At 22.0% G+C, this 24,676-nt stretch overlaps 1 protein-coding gene across 1 annotated transcript in view; it reads left to right on the top strand.

Moving 5' to 3' along the window:
* Window positions 1-2,922: 2,922 nt before the first annotated feature.
* The window catches only part of LOC145845222 (uncharacterized), a 34,990-nt gene continuing 13,236 nt past the window's right edge, over window positions 2,923-24,676 (top strand). The window contains exon 1 of the mRNA XM_082952646.1: window positions 2,923-3,815. Within this exon, the coding sequence (XP_082808772.1) occupies window positions 2,923-3,815 (893 nt within the window). The remainder of the gene's footprint in view (window positions 3,816-24,676) is intronic.

Genomic DNA, 24,676 nt, shown 5'->3' with positions numbered 1-24,676 from the left:
CTATTTTTAAATGGAAAAAAAAGTTCTGTTAATAGTTTGTACATAAAAAATACTTTTAAGCTTTATACAAAATGAAAATCTAAGAAAAAAAAGATGAAAATGTTGATATGCTTTTTTTGGTGTACTTTTGATACAAATTAATAAAATATTTATAATTCAAAATTCAATAACTGAAAACAATACGACAGTTTATTTTAGAATATTTATTAAAATATAAATTATAAAAGAAATAACTTAACCTTTTTCTTTTAGTTAGCATTTCAACATCTTGTTTATCATAGCTTTTATTTGGAAGTATTAACCAATGTATTAGATTTTTATCTGTTTGAACTTCATACGGAAGTATAAGGCATTGTATTGACATTTATATCCTTGTTAAACTTTATAAGGATGTACTAAATATTGATTTTAAATTTATCTAGTTGTATAAACTATATAAGGAAGCTAAAGAGTTGTATTAAATTTTATCTATCTATATAAGCTTTGTAAGAAAGTATTAAGCATTGTATTGAAATATATCTATCTGTTTTAACTTTGTAATAAAGTATTTAGCATTGTATTAAAGTATATCTATCTGTTTTAACTTTGTAATAAAGTATTTACCATTGTTTTGAAAATTATATACTTGTATAAAATTCATTAGGAAAAGTCAATTATTGGTTTGAAATCAGTCTCCTTACAATTTTTTTAAAGTACATTATTGTATGATAGTTCGAGTAAATTTATTTACAAATACTTAAAAAAATCTAAAAAGTAATAAAACAAAAGTATGTGATTTATTACTAATTTCAACGATTTTAACTATTAAGACCAAAATTAATTTTAAACTACATACTTGTCGATTCATAAGGTTATTTGCTGTAATATAACGATTAGAAGCAATAGTATTTTTAAGATTTTTTTATTTGTTTTAAGTTTCGTTATTGTTTTCAAAATATAAGTTCAGACTGGTTAAAGTAGTAATAGGCATAAAATTTTTAAACAGTGCTTCTATCGTAGAGACTATATATACTAAATTAAATACAATTTCAGTTTAAAACCATGGTAAAGCAAAAAAAAAATAGTTTTTGGTAAGATAATTAGAAAACAAATATTTTATAATCAAAATTGATAAAAACAGGACATAAATAAATCTACCTTAGCTAGTGTTTTTTGTTTGATAATCCAAAAACTGTCTTTTATTGATGTTTTAAAAGACTTAAAAGAAGATCAGCTGTTTCATAATAGTTGATTAACTAAACTTATCACTAACTTTGAAAGTAGTCTATTTAGAGACATATTTAAATAAAAAAATTGTAGATATCACAACAAAAACTAAGATCAATAATTGTTGTTGTTGTTTTTTTTAATATTTTTGTAACTTATAAGTTAAAACTTCAATAAATACTTTTAACTTTAAAGTATTTAATACGAATTAAAATTCTAAATTTTCAATATTTAAATGTCACTAAAATTAGTATTTATAAAATAATTTGTTTTTGAAAAGCTAGATTTTTTTTTAGATATACGTCTAATAAGTTCTGTATTGGCATGTTTGTAAAAACGTTTTTTTCTTATAATTGTATGTAATCACTTATAATGTTTAGTTTAATTGTTTAAAAAAACAAGTGCTATGTTCAAACTTTTATTACATATATTGGACACGAAGAATATTGTAATTGTTTTTCTTCAAGTAGCCGTTTTTATTTTTTTCGCATTGTGATCTACTAAAGCTACTAAAGTTAATAAATAGGTCTTAATACAAAAATAAAGTTAATAGGGTTAGTTATATAACTTTTATTAAAATTTCAGCTACTTAATATGTTATAAAATTATGAAGGAAAACTTATTGTATTTAAATAATTTGTTAACAATGAAAATTCTCTGAAAAAAAAAGTAATAAAAATATAGACATTCATTTAGTATAAATATTCACAATAACAAAGTGAGATATAACTCAACAATTGTTCAAGTTATAAAACTTTGACTAAAAATTTAGATACATAGTTTTTAAATGTTTAAATTCCTATAATCAACAATAACATTTGTTTATTTAAAAGAGTTTTTAAAACTTAAAAATTTTAAGTAACAACTTTAAACTGAAGAAACATAAAATATGTTGAAACTGCTTAAAAGGGAAAATTTAATTTTTTACAATAAACATACAAGTATTACATTCAGTTGTCAAACATTTGTTTAATCAAGAATATAATTATCAATAGTTTTTTTTTAGACGTTAATTTCTATATAAAAATGAAATTATATAATGTAATATTCTTTTTATCTTACAATAAAAAACAAGTCAATCTAAATTTTACTAATTTAAAAAAAATCTTAATTTTGTTTTCAGAATTTGTAACTTTTAAATATAGTAATATACTTGAGTAAACTTATAAGACTTTGATAAAAGATCTAGATATGGCTATTTGTCTTAAAAATGTGAAATCACAAACAAATTAAACGCAGAAACACAAAAACACTCCCTTCTCAATCAACAACTGATAAAACATTTAAGCTATGTTAACAGCCGATATTTAACTACTTAGTGTAGAAGTACAAAAGTTCAATAATCACTTTTAATAAAATTAGCAAGTAATAAATATCTTCAATTGAATACAGCAAAAGAAAAGTAGAAAAATAACAATCTGAAAAAGTTCAATGACACAAAACTTACACTTAAAGGTAATTTGTTTTTTATTTTTTCCTAAACATACTGTTTTGTTCAGTTTTTTACCATTTCAGTAAAAGTACAAATACTAATTTAACAAAAATGTTAAAGAATAAAAATTAATTGAAAACAATCTTAACTATTGCCAAGTGAAAGTTGTTTTTCTATAGACATTCGTTAAGAAGCTTGTTTTATCTTTTATTATTAATATATCTAGAAATGGCAGCTGGTTGTTCTCTTCTACTTCTCTAAGTTTTGAAAGCTTTCTTAATCAGATGAGTGGCCTTAAAACTAAGAATGGCAATGATTTCAATACATTTAAAGCTAACTTAGTAGCTATAGCCCACAATTATACTAAAACAATACCGGAAAAAAGTCAGTTTATCAATATAAAAGAAATAGTAAACACAGTTAATACTATCAAAAAGAACGATAAAATTGTCATAGCAAAACCTGATAAAGGCTCAGGTGTTGTTTTATTGGATAAAACTGAATATTTAGATAAAATGAACAAAATTTTAGATGATTCAACAAAGTTTGTAAAGTTGGGACCGACCAGTAAAATTGACAACTTAAATAAAATAGAGAAATCAATTATTGATTTCCTAAAAAAGTTGGTTTATAATAAAGAAATAGAACAATCTGTTTTTATGGCCATTAAACCTATTTGTTCAATTAGACCAAGGATGTATGGCCTTCCGAAACTACATAAACCAAATATTCCTTTTAGACCTATTCTGTCGATGATCAAGTCTCCACAACACAAATTAGCCAGATTTCTTAATTTTTTATTAGAACCAGTTTTAGCTTATTACTCACAATTCGTTGTAAAAGACTTTTTTGAAGTTATCGAAAAGATCAGACATGCTAAATCAACTAATACAGTTTTAACATCTTTTGACGTAAAGCAATTGTTCACAAATGTACCACTAGAAGAATCAATTAAGATAAGTGCTGACAAATTATATGAAATAAGAAAACCTAATTTAGAGAAGAATAATTTTATAAAGCTGATGAAAATAGCAACGAGTGATGTACAGTTTAATTTCAATATTACAATTTACAGTCAGATAGACGGCGTAGCCATGGGGTCATCTTTGGGTCCTACTCTAGCGAATATTTTTATCGGATGTTTAGAATCCAAAATTGCTGACGACTTGTCTTCACAGTACGTTGACGATTGTTTGGTTATATCCAAAACAGAAAGTGAAAACGAAGCTATTTTTCAAAAATTAAACTCTTTACATGAAAAGATTTCTTTTCCTAGAGAAGTAGAAGAGAACAACCAGCTGCCATTTCTAGACATATTAATAATAAAAGATAAAACAAGCTTCTTAACGAAAATCTTAACTATGTTTAAATTTAAGATTTTACTCTTTGTTATATCACGTTGCAGTTAAATTTTTGACATGTTTTATTTTAGCTGTAAATACATAAACTAAATAGAAGATCGGTTTTCCGATTCAAATTTAGATGAAAAAAACTTTGCGTACTGGTGAGGTTACTTTGCATTAAAATATCTATCATTTGAAAGCTTTAACTTGTGTGTTTTTTAAAAGACGTCAATAAAGGATTAGCAGAGTTTTGTTTACAAAAACAACAACTTTATTACTTTACATTTAAAAAAAATCAAAATTATGAATTTAGTAAAACCTAAATACCTAGTAAATTTTTATATTCAAATCAGGCTTATATATAAAAATCATAAGTTAACATCATTATGATGTTATTATATTATTTAAAATGATCTAACTTCAACTAGTTAAATTTTTGTTATAATAACTTTAAAGTTGTTTAGTTTAAAGTATTATAAGTTGTTCTGAAAATTTTTTATTAATTATAAATTATCTGAACATTGTTAGTAATATATAACAATGTTATTGAACAATAAAAAATTGCTCTATACATAAGCTGTTATTTATCTAACTTTAGATAACAGTATTCTCAGCAGACCGCAAAAGCTATTAAAAATAAAATGTTGCATTTAATTTAATCATGGTATATAAAATTGTTTTATCTATTCGGATGCATTACACTTAACAAAACATATAACTATCGTTTTAATATTGTTAAAACTAAACAGACTAATATAATTTTAAAGCAAAAAAAAATATAAAATAGCTTTAAAAATAATAATCATAAAGAAAAACTCTGTAACTATAAAGTAACATACTATTCAATATATCTAATTTTTTGACTTTTACAATAAAACTTAGATCTACCTAAAATAAATATAAGCATAAACTAATACTTAGAATAAATTTATAAAGCTTACTTATTATAGGTTAATAACTTGAATTTAACATGAAAATTTAAATTTTCTGTTTTTAGTGGGATGTTTTATAAAAAAATTTTATACCGTAAATCAGAAATACAGTTGGTTAAAGCTTTTAGAGTCAAAAGCAGTTATTTTAGTTTTGTGTTAACCTTGATACACTTTTATGCGTATTTTTTACATAAATAAAACAAACAACTGAAGTTTTGTGAGAACGATATAAAATATCGATTTCTCATTAAAAATATGTTTAATGAAAAATTTATTTAGTGGTATAATAACTTAATAGTGCTGGTTAATATGTTTAGCAAGAAAATCTTTAAATTGTGGGTGTTTTGAAAAACAAAATTTATATTAAAGTATAGTTTATAACAAAATAAAATGGCAAATCTATAATTACCAGTGTTAACTTGTTATATGAAATGATGTGAGTTTTAAACCTGTATAATCTAATTTATAGCACTTTTTTGTATTTATATAAGATGTAAAAAATAAAAACAAAGTTGTACCTATGTATTATCATTAATTAAAAAAAAAATTAGCATATTTATAGCTTAAACTCTATTTTTAACTAAAATTATAAAAAATAAATAAACAATGGTTTGAAAATCTACCAGTTTATTGCAACATTTTGTTCAAATTAATTTTGGACGACCGTCCTTCATCAGTGAACTTTAAAACTAGTAGAACTAAACACATTTATGCAACAAAAAATAAATAAAAGATTAAAAAAATATATTATGACGTAGTAGTTCAAAACTGTGTATAAAACTAAAGTTTTAAAAGCTAGACGATTTTTACATCGTAATGATATTTTTGTTTGTAAAAGTAAATTAAAATGAAATGCGTATAAAAACAAACACTATACCGATATAAACTTTAGATTAAAACCTATCTTAGTAAAGAAATGTTTAATGTAAGTTATTGTTAATAAAAAATTACTTCTATCGGCGAAATATAGATAAAAATAAAAACTTTTCCAAAACAATACTTAAAGTAATTACAAAAACCTATATTAATAAGAAGCTGTATCTTACAAACTTCTTATCTTAAAGAAATAGTTTAATCTATGAATAAAAATAACTATTTTGAAACAAAACTTAAATCGAAGTAAGATAATAATACAAAAATTATATAAAGAATTAAATTAACTTGTTTCAGCAGCAAATTATTTTTTGTAAAATATTTTTTTTTTAAGGTAAACATTTTATCAAATAAACAAACGGTTAAAAACTATCGTGAAACAAAAATTACTCAGGTTTATGACATAGTTCACAAATAAAACAGGTAAACTCTAGCAATTATATATTTGCTTTACTATTTTACTATAGATAAAAATTCAGTTTAAAATGTTGATTCTCAAAACATTAACAAGTTAAAGGTTACCTTGTTTAACATTTGAAGGTCACCTTGTTTAACATTTAAAGGTTACTTTGTTTAACATTTAAAGGTTATCTTGTTTAAAATTTAAAGGTTACCTTGTTTAACATTTAAAGGTTAAATTGTTTAACATTTAAAGGTTACCTTGTTTAACATTTAAAGGTTACCTTGTTTAACATTTAAAGGTTACCTTTTTAACATTTAAAGGTTACTTGTATAACATTTAAAGGTCACCTTGTTTAACATTTAAAGGTTACCTTGTTTAACATTTAAAGGTCACCTTGTTTAACATTTAAAGGTTACCTTGTTTAACATTTAAAGGTTAACTTGTTCAACATTTAAAGGTTACTTTGTTTAACATTTAAAGCTTACCTTGTTTAACATTTAAAGCTTACCTTGTTTAACATTTAAAGGTTACCTTGTTTAACATTTAAAGGTTACCTTGTTAAACATTTAAAGGTTACCTTGTTTAACATTTAAAGGTCACCTTGTTTAACATTTAAAGGTTACCTTGTTTAACATTTAAAGGTCACCTTGTTTAACATTTAAAGGTTACCTTGTTTAACATTTAAAGGTTACCTTGTTTAACATTTAAAGGTTACCTTGTTGAACATTTAAAGGTTACCTTGTTTAACATTTAAAGGTTACCTTGTTTAACATTCAAAGGTCACCTTGTTTAACATTTAAAGCTTACCTTGTTTAACATTTAAAAGTCACCTTGTTTAACATTTAAAGGTTACCTTGTTTAACATTTAAAGGTTACCTTGTTTAACATTTAAAGACTACCTTGTTTAACATTTAGAGGTCACTTTGTTTAACATTTAAAGGCCACCTTGTTTAACATTTAAAGGTTACCTTGTTTAACATTTAAAGGTTACTTGTTTAACATTTAAAGGTTACCTTGTTTAACATTTAAAGGTTACCTTGTTGAACATTTAAAGGTTACCTTGTTTAACATTTAAAGGTTACCTTGTTTAACATTTAAAGGTTAACTTGTTCAACATTTAAAGGTTACTTTGTTTAACATTTAAAGGTTACCTTGTTTAACATTTAAAGGTTACCTTGTTTAGCATTTAACGGTCACCTTGTATAACATTTAAAGGTTACCTTGTTTAACATTTAAAGGTTACTTGTTTAACATTTAAACGTCACCTTGTATAACATTTAAAGGTTACCTTGTTTAACATTTAAAGGTTACCTTGTTCAACATATAAAGGTTACCTTGTTCAACATATAAAGGTTACCTTGTTTAACATTTAAAGGTTACCTTGTTTAGCATTTAAAGGTCACCTTGTTTAACATTTAAAGGTTACCTTGTTAAACATTTAAAGGTCACCTTGTATAACATTTAAAGGTTACCTTGTTTAACATTTAAAGGTAACCTTGTATAACATTTAAAGGTTACCTTGTTTAACATTTAAAGGTTACCTTGTTTAACATTTAAAAGTTACCTTGTATAACATTTAAAGGTTACCTTGTTTAACATTTAAAGGTTACCTTGTTTAACATTAAAAGGTTACCTTGTTCAACATATAAAGGTCACCTTGTTTAACATTTAAAGGTCACTTTGTTTAACATTTAAAGGTTTCCTTGTTTAACATTTAAAGGTTGCCTTGTTTAACATTTAAAGGTTACCTTGTTTAACATTTAAAGGTTACCTTGTTAACATTTAAAGCTTACCTTGTTTAACATTTTAAAGGTAATCTTGTTTAACATTTAAAGGTTACCTTGTTTAACATTTAAAGGTCACCTTGTTTAACATTTAAAGGTCACCTTGTTTAACATTTAAAGGTTGCCTTGTTTAACATGTAAAGGTTACCTTGTTTAACATTTAAAGGTCACCTTGTTTAACATTTAAAGGTCACCTTGTTTAACATTTAAAGGTTACCTTGTTTAACATTTAAAAGTTACCTTGTTAAACATTTAAAAGTTACCTTTTTTAACAAGTTATAGGTTACCTTGTTTAATATTTAAAGGTTACCTTGTTTAACATTTAAAGGTTACCTTGTTTAACATTTAAAGATTACCTTGTTTAACATTTAAAAGTTACCTTGTTTAACATTTAAAAGTTACCTTGTTTAACATTTAAAGGTTACCTTGTTTAACATTTAAAGGTTACCTTGTTTAACATTTAAAGATTACCTTGTTCAACATTTAAAGGTTACCTTGTTTAACATTTAAAGGTTACCTTGTTTAACATTTAAAGGTTACCTTGTTTAACATTTAAAGGTTACCTTGTTTATCATTTAACGGTTACCTCGTTTAACATTTAAAGGTTACCTTGTTTAACATTTAAAGGTTACCTTGTTTACATTTAAAGCTTACCTTGTTTAACATTTAAAGGCTACCTTGTTTAACTTCTAAAAGTTACCTTGTTTAACATTTAAAGGTTACCTTGTTTAACATTTAAAGGTTACCTTGTTTAACATTTAAAAGTTACCTTGTTTAACATTTAAAGGTTACCTTGTTTAACATTTAAAGGTTACCTTGTTTAACATTTAAAGGTTACCTTGTTTAACATTAAAAGGTCACTTTGTTTAACATTTAAAGGTTACCTTGTTTAACATTAATAGGTTACCTTGTTTAATATTTAAAGGTTACCTTGTTTAACATTTAAAGGTTACCTTGTTTAACATTTAAAGGTCACTTTGTTTAACATTTAAAGTTTACCTTGTATAACATTTAAAGGTCACCTTGTTTAACATTTAAAGGTCACCTTGTTTAACATTTAAAGGTTACCTTGTTTAACTTCTAAAAGTTACCTTGTTTAACATATAAAGGTTACCTTGTTTAACATTTAAAGGTTACCTTGTTTAACATTTAAAAGTTACCTTGTTTAACATTTAAAGGTTACCTTGTTTAACATTTAAAAGTTACCTTGTTTAACATTTAAAGGTTACCTCGTTTAACATTTGAAGGTTACCTTGTTTAACATTTAAAGGTTACCTTGTTTAACATTTAAAGGTCACTTTGTTTAACATTTAAAGGTTACCTTGTTTAACATTTAAAAGTTACCTTGTTTAACATTTAAAGGTTACCTTGTTTAACATTTAAAGGTTACCTTGTTTAACATTTAAAGGTTACCTTGTTTAACATTTAAAGGTTACCTTGTTTAACATTTAAAGGTTACCTTGTTTAACATTAAAAGGTTACCTTGTTTAATATTTAAAGGTTACCTTGTTTAACATTTAAAGGTTACCTTGTTTAAGATTTAAAGGTCACTTTGTTTAACATTTAAAGGTTACCTTGTTTAACATTTAAAAGTTACCTTGTTTAACATTTAAAGGTTACCTTGTTTAATATTTAAAAGTTACCTTGTTTAACATTTAAAGGTTACCTCGTTTAACATTTAAAGGTTACCTTGTTTAACATTTAAAGATTACCTTGTTTAACATTTAAAGGTTACCTTGTCTTATATTTAAAGGTTACCTTGTTTAACATTTAAAGGTCACCTCGTTTAACATTTAAAGGTTACCTTGTTTAACATTTAAAGGTTACCTTGTTTAACATTTAAAGTTAACCTTGTTTAACATTTAAAAATCACCTTGTTTAACATTTAAAAGTTACATTGTTTAACAATTAAAGGTTACCTTGTTTAACATTTAAAGGTTACCTTGTATAACATTTAAAGGATACCTTGTTTAATATTTAAAGGTTACCTTGTTTAACATTTAAAGGTCACCTTGCTTAACATTTAAAGGTTACCTTGTTTAACATTTAAAGGTTACCTTGTTTAACATTTAAAGTTACCTTGTTTAACATTAAAAGGTTACCTTGTTTAAAATTTAAAGGTTACCTTGTTTAATATTTAAAGGTTACCTTGTTTAACATTTAAAGTTACCTTGTTTAACATTTAAAGGTTACCTTGTTTAACATTTAAAGGTTACCTTGTTTACCATTTAAAGGTTATCTTGTTTAACATTAAAAGGTTACCTTGTTTAACATTTAAAGGTAACATTGTTTAACATTTAAAGGTTACCTTGTTTAACATTAAAAGGTTACCTTGTTTAACATTAAAAGGTTACCTTGTTTAAAATTTAAAGGTTACCTTGTTTAATATTTAAAGGTTACCTTGTTTAACATTTAAAAGTTACCTTGTTTAACATTTTAAAGGTTACCTTGTTTAACATTTAAAGGTAACATTGTTTAACATTTAAAGGTTACCTTGTTTAACATTTAAAGGCTACCTTGTTTAACATTTAAAGGTTACCTTGTTAAACATTTAAAGGTTACCTTGTTTAACAATTAAAGGTCACCTTGTTTAACCCCTATATTCTTGAATTTAGAAAAATCTTTAATATATAAACAATATGTTTCAAATGAGAAATCGATCTGTTATATCGTTCTCATGAAACTTTATTTTTGTAAAAAATAAACGTAGAATATGTACAAAAGCCTGAATTTAAATCAATATACAAATTTGAAATTTTGGTAGCTTTAATTTAATATATACTATTTTAATACAGTAATATATTTATTAAAATACAAAATTTTTGATAACTAGATTTTGTGTCAAATTTATCTTATTAATCTATCGTTAGTTGGCTTCATAAATTTTTTTCATTTTTAAACATCTAAGTTTGATTATAAAAGCAAACGAAATAAGTAAAACGAGGAATTTTGTGTATATGTAAGTAAAGAACATTATTTGACAAGTATTATTTTTAGAGCTTTTTTTATGTATAAAAAATACTCTGTGATGATAATTATATTAGTCTGTTTTATTGTTAACAAAAAACGTTAGTTTTATCTTTTCTTGTGTATAATGGATACGAATAATAATTTCATACAATAAAAACGTTAAATGCAACACTTTATTTTTTATCGCTTTTGCGGACTGCTAAGATAAAAAACCTTTAATTAATACCTCAAGACTAATACATAATTTAATCGTATATTAAATATTAAATGAATTATATGAAATGTAAAACAATGAACATACTATTTGTCTATGTGTTTTTATTTTACTCAAAGTGAAAATTTTAATATATTTGTTGTTTAAACTATATTTTTAAGTAAAAATTTCTAAATCTTAAATCAATTGTTCTATTAACTATAGTATTTATACAATAACTATGGAACATTTTTGAAAACTTTTGCTTCTAATTGTATTTTAACGATTTTAACAAGAACTAACTTTGATTTTTAAATACACACAAGTTAACGCTTGCCTTGCTATAGATATTAACTGACACTCTTTTAAAACTATTTAACAGAGTTTTTATCATAACCTATATTTAAAATGAGAAATCGATCTTCTATATCGTTCTCATGGAATTTTCATAAAGTTTAGTTGTTTTAAAACTTGCGTAGTAAAATATACAAAAAACTGAATTAGTATTACAAATAATTTTTTAAAGTTTTATATGCTGAAGTTTACTATATTCATATCTTATAATATATTGTTTCTTTATTTTACATCTTAATAAAATCAAAATAATTGCAAATACTATATATGATAGCTTTTATGAAAAAATTTCATTAATTTATTACGAATATTCCTTATGTTTTTCTCAATTACACGAAATTAACTGTATATTAATTTGTTAATGTTAACTATTTAGAAGATAAAAATCAATAAACTTTATACAAAAAAAAAATTATTTTTATAGTTAAAAGCATTTATTTTATGAACTATAACTTAAAAGCTTTTTTATAAAGCATTTAGAAACAAATCTATGCAAAGACACTTTTAATACATCGTTATATTGTCAAAGAAACTCCAGCCTAAAACTTAAAAAGCTTGTCCTAAAAATCCACAATGTTTAATATAAGAAACATATCAAATTTTTATTTTTATTTTTATTTATATTTATTTCAAGAATACATCAAAAGTTAACTGCTTTCAGGATAAATGCAAATATTATATAATTTTTGAAAATATAACATAATTACCAATCACAACTAATAAAACCTTCCCTTATAAACTAACAGACCATTTTGCTTGGTGTTGTTTAAATGGTTTCAACTTATTTGTAAATTAAAAATTATTTTAAAAGTTTGAATTTTTATAAACATATACGATGAAGCTTTAAAAACGTTTTTTAAATGTTTTATTCTTTATTTAAACTAATATTCAATAGTACTACTACTATATAAAGGCAGAAATTTTTTTTTTTACAAAAAACAAGTATTGATTTAAACTTTAAGTTAAGCATTTAATCTGTTTTATTTAATATCTCAATAATATTACTAGTTATCAAGACTTATGTATACAAATAAAATTCTAAAATTAAGTACTATTTTTAATGATAAAAAAGCAGTTTAATTCGTCAAAAAAAACTAAAACCACACAAAAAACTACTATAATTAAATTTTTATAACAAAAATATTATATAGTTGCTTCCTATATATTACAAAACGCTTTAAGTAGTTTTTTCTGTTGTTCTTATAAGTATCCAGTACTATAACCAGACAATTTACAAAACAAAATAATTCATTTTGCGTCATATTTTAGATGTATTTGAGTTATAGATGAGTTAAGTATTTACAAATTAAAATTGTAAAACAATAACAATTAATCAGTTTACTTTAGAATATATATTAGAGTATAGATTGAAAATGAATAAAATTATTATTCTAGTTAGTACTTCAATATCAATTTCCTTGTTCGTCATAACTTTTTTGAGAAAGTATTAAACGTTATTTTGAAAATTATCTATCTGTATAAAGTTAATAAAAGAGTATTAAACACTGCTTTAAAAACACCTAATTAACTTGAACTATGATATGGTAATGTACTTTTAAAAAATTTCAAGGAGATAATTTTCTAAACAAAGCTTAATACGTTATTATTAAGTTTATAGTTGTATAAACTTTATAATAAAGTATTAAGCTTTGTTTAGAATATTATCTCCTTGAAACTTTTTTATAGTACATTACCATATCATAGTTCAAGTTAATTAGGTTTTTTTGTATATAAAAAAATAAACAATAGAATAATAAAACAAAAGTTTCTGATTAATTAAAATTTTAACGATTTTAACTGTTAAAACCACAATTAAATCTAAAATAAATTCTACGCGATTCACAAGTTTACTTGCTGTAACAAACCATTAAAATAATTCTTAAGCTGTTTTTGTTTGTTATAAGTTTTGTTATTGTTTTCAAACTATAAATTGAAACTTGTAAAAGTAGTATTAGGCTTAAAATTTTATTACAGTGTTTCTACCATAAAAACTATACATAATAAATAGGATATAATTTTAATTCACAACCATGGTAAAAAAACAAAATATAGCTGAAGGTAAAATAATTAGAAAACTAGTAGTTTATAATTAAAATTAAAAACAGCAGGACATAAAACTTTTTTTTTTTCATTGATTTTAACCTTAGCTAGTGTTTTTGTTTTTCAATCAATAAACAGTCTTATTTAAAAATTTTAAAAGACTTAAAGAAGATCAGCTGTTTCTCAATAGTTGATTGCCTAAACTTATCGTTAAATTTGAAAGTAATTTATTTAGAGCTAAACTTAAATTTTTTGATTTTTAAATATAACCACAAAAACTAAAAACTAAATTTGTTGTTTTTATTATTTTTATAATTTAAAAGATAAAACTTCATTAAAAACTTTAAAATTTTAAAATCTTAATACAAATTAAATTCTAAATGTTACAATATACAAATGTCACAAAAATTTATATTTATAAATTTTTTTTTTTAAGAAACAAAATATTTCTTATAAAATCAAAATTTAATAAAATGTATATTATCATTATTGTAAAAACATAGTTTTTCTAATAACTGTATACTAACACTTATAATAGCCAAATTAATCGCTAAACAAAACAAATGCTAGGTACAAACTTTTATTATGTATATTAAACACGAGCTGTATTGATATTCTTTTTCTTGAAGCAGCTTTTTTATTTTTATCGCTTTTGCGATCTACTAAAATTAATAAATAGGTTTTAATATAATAATAACGTTAGTTGAGTTAGTAATATAGTTTTAATTAAAATTTCATCTACATACTATGTTATAAAAGTATGTAAAGAAACTTCTCGTGTTTAAATATTTTGTAAAAAATGAAAACTCTCTCAAAAAAAAAACAGTTATAAATACAAAAAATGCATCTAATATAAAGATTTACAAAAATAAAATGAGTTGCTGTTCAATAATTCTACAAGATGCAAAATTAAGCAACCTAGCTATTTTGTATTTGAATCAATTTAAGAAATAATATTGTTTGTTTATTTAAAAGAATTATTAAAATTAGGAAAATGTTTGTAACAACTTTAATTTGGATGAACATAATAGTATTGAAACTGTTTCTAACTAAAACTAACTATAAAATAATAAGCACACGATTATTATACTTCTATACCAAAAACATGTGTAGAATTAAAATTACTCAATACTAAATTACTTACGAATTAGAATAAATTAAAACTTATCAACTGAATACTGTCTTTTTTTAGCTTTTTTTTCACTAAAACACTAAAACACACTCTTTAATGTAATGATTTTTTTTAAAAGTAAATTCATCTTAGTTTTAATAACTTAAAAAACACTTAAAAGTTTTTGTATCAGAAATTTTAATTTTAAAGTTTAGTAACATCTTTCAGTTAGAGTTATAGTTAAAATTTGACTATTTATCTAAAAAATGCGACATTACAAACAGTTTTTAAGTTAAGTAATATTTTATATTTTTGAGTTCAAATCAAAACATTACTACTTACTTAAATAATGTAAAGTTAGAAAAAAGTAAAAACGCAATATTACTCCCATCTCAATCAACAACTGATAAAATATTCAATACAATGTTAATAATTTTCTTTTTCTGCCTTTATATAAACTAATAGTATTCATTTATATCTTTTTAAACTATTTCAAATGCTTTAAGTTTTTCAAACACATAGTAATGAACATTATTAACGCTTTTTTAATCATTTTGTACATAAATTTTAAAAAAATTAAACCATATAACATCTACATTGAAAAGTGGGAAAACTTAACATTTTGCTTACTTTTATTTATTAAACTTTTATGAAAAATACTCTTTTTTGTATCATGTATTAACAACAAATTTTTTAAATTATAATAAATCTACTATATAATTTTTATTTATTATTCTATTACGTATGAAAAAATAAATGTTATATTTAAACGTGTTAATATCATTACAATTACAAAAAGAGCATTAAAGTTAAAAAGTATTGTGTTATTCATTTAATCATCAATTAATTAGTTTTGTATAGTACGATAATGTTGTTTAATTCAAGTTTTGTTTTATGTTTGTAATATTCTTTTTACTTTAAACACACACTACTAATTAAACTTTTCTAAAATTTCAACCATTTAATCCTTAAATTTTGTCTTTGTAGATTAATTTTTGTAGTAGAAAAAAGTCTATTTTTAACAACGAGAAAGTGCTAGCAGTTTACATTTTTAACTTGTAATAAAACTATGCAAAAAATATAAAAACCAACTTTTCAAAAAACAACAAATGCTAGCTCTCAATATTTGATACATTTATCTGGATAGTACGCGTTATATCATTGTACTTTATTTGCCTCTTATTTTATAAATTTTTTAAATCGCTTGTGCGATCTCCTAGCCTTACTCTATGAATAAATACACGTTAATTATGCTCTTAATTAACATTATCTTAAAGTTTAATACAGCCCTGTTTTAATTGTTTTAAATAATAATGTATTTAACTTCATTTTTTACTTGTGAATTTGAATAAAAAACTTGTAAACTAAAAACAAGTTACAATAGTTTAAGTTATGTCTATTTTAATCATCTGTTTTACCATCAAACCTAGTTTTACAACAAGTTATTTTAGTAGGAAAAAACTTTGTTTTGAAAAATCATTCGAAAAATTACAAAATAAGTCACTTGTAAACGTATAAAACTTAAAATTCTAAAAAACTAAAGTACTTTTACTCGAAAAACTAAATATAATTAAGTTCTGAATGCATAATATTCGAATTAATTTGACTTACTGTTGAAGTGTAAAATAGGAATTTGAAATAATTTTGCTACGATTAGTTGTAGTTATAATATGTTTATCATTGTAAACAAAGTGTTGTTACATAACTACTTTTAAATTATAAAATACAAAATAATTTTCTAATTTTACATTTTTATATCAATCTAACATATAATTATGTTATACAAAGCGTTCATTGTTTCACAAAAAAAACTCTTGTCAAATGTTTTTTATTGTTTTTATAATTTTGATTTATAAAGAATTAAATTTGAATAAATACTAATAAACAAAAAAAAAAAAAAAAAAAAAAAGCTCTAATGAGTTCAAATTTACAACTACTGTTAATGTAGTAAAATAAGAAATAAAATTAGTGACGACTATCATAAAATTAAATGTAGAAATAATAAATATTTAAAAAAATAGGTTTTTAAACTGGTTTTTGAGTACTTGATGCCCTTGTTTTCTTGAGTAAGTAGGCAGTTAATTAGTTATCAACAAATAATATTAAAACATACAAATAAAAACAAAATTGCGTAATTCTCTGTGTAATTTTCTTATTAATAGATAAGTTAAACTTTACTTACAAAAATTTATTTAAAATCGATTAGTTTTTATCGTTATAGTTTAGAATGATTTTATTTCATATAATTAATACCAAGCAATTACAAAAAGTTTTTTAAAGTAGTTCGGTATGAGTTTTTCTTTACCTGCCAAAGTACTTTTATACTGCTTTACTAAAATATAATCTTTCTAAATTTTCTAGCTATCTTTAAAATTTAAGATAATCTAACAACATTGAAATAAAAGAAAATGCTACATTTTAATTAGTTTAAAAAGTTAAATTTTAATAAATTTAGAGAAAACATTTACATAATTTCATTCGAACAGAAAAAATGAATGATTAACTATAATATTAAATGTTAGCAAAAGCGCTAAATTTGATATATTTATATCTTACCGCGGTAATGTAAACTTTTTAGGTTGGAACTTAGTTTGATTAAATTTGTAAGTGCACATGATAAGATTAAAAGTAAAATCCTCTTTAGAAACTATGAAAAATGCAAATAAGTAAAAAGCGTAGGAAATATAAAATTAATTCCCAGTAATTAATAAATATCATTGACAAAACCACTTCACTTTAGAAAACAGAGATTTTTTGCGATTTGATTACATTACTACTTGTTTGTTTAATCGTTAAAAAGTGTTATAATAAAAGTATTATACTTTACTGAATTTTTAACAACATGTTTTACCATTAAAAAACTTGTAAAAAATTGGAATAACTTTCTGTATTATAAAGAAATATACAAAATTAAGTTTAACACTTTAGCTATATTTTACAAATTTTAAACTTTTATTACAAAAGTTGAACACGATGTTATAAGCAATAATACACTTGAAAATTATAAAGGACAGTTTTTGTCTCTGAAGAAGTTTTTTAAATTAAATGTTTTTAAAATCTAAGCCTTCTTTAAAAACTTTATAGACTAAAAAATTTACAAATGAAATTAAATTATAAGGAATGCATTCTTAACTTTAACTTCAAGAAAACTAAGTAGACGTATAAAAGATTTATCTAAATTTCTCACCTTGTTGATGGCGACCAGAAAATTATGGTTAATTTCGTTATAAAAAAAACAAACTCTAGTTACAAACTTGGAGTATATATAGATTGATATTAATATACTATTATCTCGATTCGTTTTCTCAGTTGTTTATTTTTAATCGCTTCTTGCGACCTTCTAACTTTACTGCTTTCTTTAAGCTTTTCAAAAAATATTTCGAAGGTATTAAATACTTTGAAAAATTTATTAGAAACATGCTTTAACATAAATTAAAGTTTTAAGAAGTAAGAATGGTTTAATACAAGTAATTTTTGAATAATTTTAGTGTGTTTAATAAGTTTTGACACATTAATATGCTAAACTTGAAAATAAACTAGTAAATCAAAGAATTTTTTTTTTAATTTTAAATTTGTGCAAAAACTTCAAAGTTTTTAGCTGTATTGTACCACTTAACCTGTAAAAAGTGCAAACTTTAAAAACTTCATTTTTGAATTTACCTTATTTATTTGTAATTAAACAAGCATATTTAAAAAAAATTTAAAACAAATAAGTTAAAGCAAATAAACAAACAAAAACAACTAACTTTAATCTGTAAATATAAAAGCAGTACTTAAAAAGTGTGTTTATATAAAATATAATTTAGTTAGTATGTTATGTTTGATAAGCATTATAAAAAAAATATTTTGAAAAGTTTTAAAGTTTTCAAGTTTCATTAGCTCTTTTAACAGACTTGATAAGCTAGTTTATCATAATATTTAAAATTATTTTGATGAGTGTTAAAAGTAAAAAAGCATATTGAAACAACCACAATAAAAACTGGATATAATAGTTTAGTAACACGTAATCAAGATGTTTTTTTTTAATGTGTTGAAATTAACTTTAATTCATAACGGTTATCCAAATTTGTATATTAAGTTTAGTCAATATAAAAAATAAAAATTTTAACAAACTTTTAAAAAATTTGAACATGGTGAAGTCATAGAATACATTGTCAAATAATTTAATTACTTTTATCGTTTTAAGACTCTTGTAATGCAACAAAAACAGTTGGTATATAATTACAATCTTTATGCTTTTGGAATTAACAAAATGTGTTGAGATTAGTTAAATATCAAAAGTCGTACTACATTTTAAAAACTTGAAACTTTTTAGCAAAAAAAAAATTGATGATCAGTATAAATTAGTTTCAATAAAAATGACATAATTTCGCTAAATGTTTCCGTTAAAAAATGCGTAACACCATATAGATTTTACACTTTCATTTGAATAAAACTATTTATCATTTAGGATTAAAAATATATAATTCAGTATAGAATGAATTACTATTGTACTACAAATAAAAGAATAGCATAGAAATGTTTATATTTTATACATTAAATAACGCTTAACAAAAGTTTTAGTATTTAATTGTATTCTATAAAAAAAATGCTAGCTAAAAATTTTCTTTTTACTATTCGGATATACGTTTAAATATATGATAAAATTAAGCATATTTTAAATCGATTTTTGCGATTTTTAAAAATTACTGGTGATTAAAAATTACTTTTATTTGTCTCACGCTTATATATTTTGCAAAATATCTTCAGTTTTATAAGTTTAATAAATTTAACTATCTTTTTAAGAACTAGTATTATTACTTTTTTTATAGATAAATGAATATCAAGTTCTGCATTTAAGTTTGAAATGAGTTTGATAACCTAAGCTTTTAAGTTTAGCTTTATAATGAGTTTACTTATTAGCAGTACTTCATTTAGACATTGATGGCAAAATTTGTCTTAACTATTTATCTATTTTTTTATGTTGGTATAGTTTAAAAGATGATACATTTTATTAATGAAAAACAAGTATAAAATTTATAAATTGTAAGAAGTTTAAATTGTATTCAAAAAAAATCTGTATTTAATATTTAGTACGAATATAAGTATAAATATAATATAAATTTAAGGTAAAAACATGACCATTTACCTTACAAAGTTCAAGTTATTTAGATCAGATTTTTATATAATATATCTTTCGTACTAATTTAAAACGCGTTCTAATATTATCATAAATTTTTATAGTGATAGTTTATTAAGTGTATGCTTAATTGAATTTAAAAACTTCCAAGATAAGATAAAAAATTAACTCCTCTTTGATAAAAGCAAATATTTTTAAAAAGTAAAGTGATAACCAAACTAAATTTTTGTTTAAGTTGAACTAAAACTTATTCTAATTTAGCTCTAACTTCAGGATAATTTATGTATTAAAACGATGGTGTAGTTAAAAGTAATTTGAAAACTAAAATATAATTAGTGATGAAAACTTAATTTTAATACAAAACTATTATTTCAAAAAGAAAGCGAAAAAAGTGTTAAATATTACTAATTTTTAAAATTGTTTTATAAAAGTTGGATAAAACGATAAATAAGACTACTACTATAAAATAGCTTATAAAATAACTTATTTTAAACTTATTTTTTTTTTAGTTATGTTCATATCGACTTCCTACATTTTAATAACATTAATAAAGAAAACTAACGTATTTGGTTTAAAATTTATCTGTTTGTATACATAATAAGGAAGTACCGAGTGGTTTGAATTTACTTATTTGTTCCTTGTTTAAACTACATTATTGTATTAAAGTTCTTTTTTTTTCGTTAACTTGTAAAAGTAAAATTCTTGTGATTGATTTCTTATGAGTCTAACTACCAAAAGCACATTTGATTTTAAAATAAATAAAACATACATAGCTTTACTTGTTTTAACAAACCATTTCGTTTGAAAATAGCTTTATTCTTAGGTTTTTTAGTTTTACTTTTTTTTTGTTTTGAACTAAATGTTAAAATGTAGAAATTTAATAAAACTATTTTAGGTGTTAGAACTAAACTTTTTAAAAGCATTCCTATATAAAAAAACTAGCTTTTGAACTTACTTACATTTTTTCTTTAAATCATTATAAAAGTAAACGATTTTTAAATAACTATAGTTAAAAGTATAATAATCAATAAACAACTAATTTGTAATCAAAATTTACAACACTAGGACTTAAAACAATGCGTTTATAAAAATCAAAACTTAGCTTTTTTATGCTTGGTAAACAAACAGTATTAATATTATTTTTTTAAATGTAAAAAAATATTTTAATTAAAGCAGGTGTTCTAAAAACTTGATAAGCATATATTATCATAAATTTTCAAATAGATTTTTCAATCCAAATGTAATTAAAGCTGCTAAAATAACTGCATGAAAAAATTGGATTAACAAAAATCAACCTTTTTTTATTTTAAACTTTTAAAATGATCGTCGGCTTATTATGATTACATAAAAGTTAGTATAAAAAGTATAGACGTTAGTCATATTTATGAAAGTATATAAAAACAATTAATATTTTAATTTAAACAATTAATTAAATATAAGAAACTCTTTTTTTTTAACAAATCAAAATAGTATTTGAAATATTAATACTAGAATACTGCAACAACATAAAATGGTAAACATCAATTGATTGTTTAAATTAAGTTAGTAAAATTTTTAAAGTAAAAAGATTAATTTAAACTTATGTAATTTACTTGAAACCTAGTCATTATGTGTTAGTTTATTATTTATTTAACGACAAAAATACGATCCAAATATTTGGTACTAGGACCTAGTGCACGAAGAACCTTACTGTTATCGAATCGCACACCTTTTAAATTCTTTTACAGTACAATAAAAAAAAGACTTTAGTGTTTTAGTATGGCGTAACATAAATAGAATGGATAAAGATTTAAAATAAGTTTACGTTTACAAACCTGTATTACTATATTGAACATTAGTTTTTATAGCAAAATTGCTAAACAAATTTATCAAAACAAAAGATTTAGTTAAAACACAATGAGTTAATCGTAAACCATATTCTAGCATAATAAAAAGTATTGTTGAAATTAGAACATTTAAAATGTTTGTATAACCATTTAAAAAACTTAAATAGTATTAAAAACAACGAATGCTAGTCAAAGTTTATCTTATAGACAACGAACTATTATTTTAGTAAACATCACAGTACACATACTTTAAACCGTGCTTGCGGTTTTTAATTATTATATGATTTTTTTTATAATACATATATCTAATAAATATTTATATTTTACTAAACTCTTTTAGATTTTCGTTGTTTATTATTTGTACTTTTGTTGTTACTTTTGAGAAGCTAGAAAGTACTTTTTTAAAAATATATTTATACTTAAAGTAAGTTAATTTATAGAAGCATTTAAACTTTAGATAAGAATAATTTTTATAGACATACTAAATTTTGACATAAACAGTTTTTCTTTTTTAAATATTAAAACCGATTAACACTTTTATTAAAGATTTATAAGTAAAATATTTAAAAACTTGTTAATTATAAAATTTTTGTTTTAAATAGTATAGATTTTTTTTTTCCTATTTAAATTGAACGCGGATTATAAAATAAGTATTAAGTTAATGTAAGAACAAAAGCATTATTCTTTAGCAATACAAACTTATTTTATCTAATATATAATTTTTTTTGTGACAAACAAGTTAAAATCTTATTATAAGCTTCTACTATGACAAAAATTTTATTAGTATTTTAGTTCATAAGAATACTTGCAATATAAAAGGTTAACACTTTTTAATTAAACTAAAATTTTTTAGCAACTAAAAAAGAAAGAGAGATAAAATTATTTGCCTTATGTACTATGATGTTTTTGATGTTAATTTTTTTAGTCGAATATAAATTTAATTGAATTATTACACAATTATGATGAATCTTAAAGTTACTAAGTAACATAAATATACAATTTGTGTGTTTATAAAAAAAATGTTTTTATAATAGTTTTGTTAATAATGGTAGTAGAAAGCTAAAATATTAATACTACTTTCAAAAGTGCATTACTTCTTAATATTTATTCAATGGAAAATAAACTTTTCAACACTTCTTTTAATGTTTTATCTTAGCTTAGTTTTGTTAATCAAAATTTATTATCATTTGGTTTTACTAAAAAGCATCACAGTGAATAGGACGGGAGAAATATAGTTGAATTGGATTAATTGATAGATTATTTTTAGATATTTAGTTTAAAAAATATATGCAACGGAATAAATTTAAAAATGATTATTTTAAAAGTTAAGATTAGAAAAACACTATAATTTTAGAATTTTTGAAAAATATCACTTATTAGGTTAAAGTCTATTTATAATACTATTGTATTTAACTTAGTATTATTATGTCAATTTTATTAGTTAACGATTGAAACAAGAGTGAAAACTAAATTCATGATTGTATTTAAAAATTTAATTAAAATTTAGCTCATTGTTCAAAAAGAATTTTATGAGTCATTAATAATACCGCTTTTCTAATTCTCTTTTATGGTTCATAAAAATCTACTCTTTTCAGCTGGTAGATTGCAAAATATTACTAGGTAAAGGTGTAAAATAAATTGATATATATATTTAAAAATTATAAAACTAAAAACAGTAATTCTCTACTATTTTTAAATTAAAAAGATTTTTTGATATTTACTATCAGCAATCCTAAATGACAAAAGCAATCCTCGAGGTCAACTTTATTTTCAACCTTTTTTTAATATAAAACATAATATTTTTTGTTTGTTTCTGTTTTGTTTTTAAAAGTCAAATTACGCTCTTATAAAATAGAATATTTGTAAGTTCTTTATCGATTTAATACTTTTGTTATAAAATAACAATGATGTCGCGAAAAATGTTATAAAAAATCTTACTAAAAATAATAATACTTAAAATGATTTTTTTATCTGTTAATACCCTTGCATTTAACTATTTTTATAACATATTAATTGTAATACTATGTTCTATTTTATAACAAAATTTTAAAAATTTATTTTAAATTATTCAAAATATATCAATTTGCTTCTTTTCAAGTATATCAGTAAAATAAAGAAAACATACCAAAAATTACTTTGCAGTATCTTGAAACAAAAAATAGATAATTGAGCATTTTAATTTCAGTTTTATTCTCATATTTTTATCGTACCCAGTATCTAAAGTACAATTTTGTTTTTAGGTCTAAAAACTAAATAAGAAACTTAATGGCTCTTATTTAGTGTTTTATGATTAAAAAGGACAAGTAGTTTAAAGTTTTGTAATTGTTTTTTTAACTATAGATAGTTTTTATTAAATTAAACATTTACTATTTATATCCTTATAGTTTAATAAAATCGTTTGAATTCTAGTTTAGTTCAAATAGAAAAAAAACAGAACTAAGTACTTTTACTGCTTTAATTTAAACACTTAACTTGGTTAAAACAAATATTCAACGTAGTAAAAAAGTATATAAATTCACTTTAAATCATTTTTAAAACCTTCAATTGAGAAAAACATAAAATAAAAACCCTGTGTTAATTTTGTTTACTTGTGTTTATAATACGTATAAAAAATAACTTATTTAACATATTCATAACTATTGCGATATAAAAAAGTAGATATATAGATTCTAAAAAGCACCGATTTATTAATATAGTATAGCTTATGTGTTTAACTATCTAAAATGAAATCAAGTTAAAGATGAAAAAGTCTTTTTATTATTACATCTTAAACACTAACTAAAAAGTTATATTTAGTTTTCATAAATTTTTTTATTACTAAAATGGCATAACTAATCAATAAGTTTTATAAGTAAGCAACACTTTGAGTTTTTAAAAGCTTTTTTTAAAAAGATTTTGAAAAGTTTAAAAAATTAAAAGTGTGTATGCTTATTGTATTTGCCAGAAGACTGTTTATTATAAGAAAATTCTACCTAAACACAAATAGTTTATTTTCTAGTGTTAGACTTTACATGAAGTTGTTTAATTTTTGTAAAACCCACAAACAATTGCTACAAGTTTTACTACATAATAAGATGATGAATAAGCATT

Source organism: Thalia democratica, chromosome 9, assembly GCF_965202585.1.
Source record: "Thalia democratica chromosome 9, ktThaDemo2.hap1.1, whole genome shotgun sequence".
NCBI classification, from domain to species: domain Eukaryota; kingdom Metazoa; phylum Chordata; class Thaliacea; order Salpida; family Salpidae; genus Thalia; species Thalia democratica.
The sequence above is the reverse complement of the archived record's forward strand: the minus strand, read 5'-3'. Positions and strand labels throughout refer to the sequence as shown.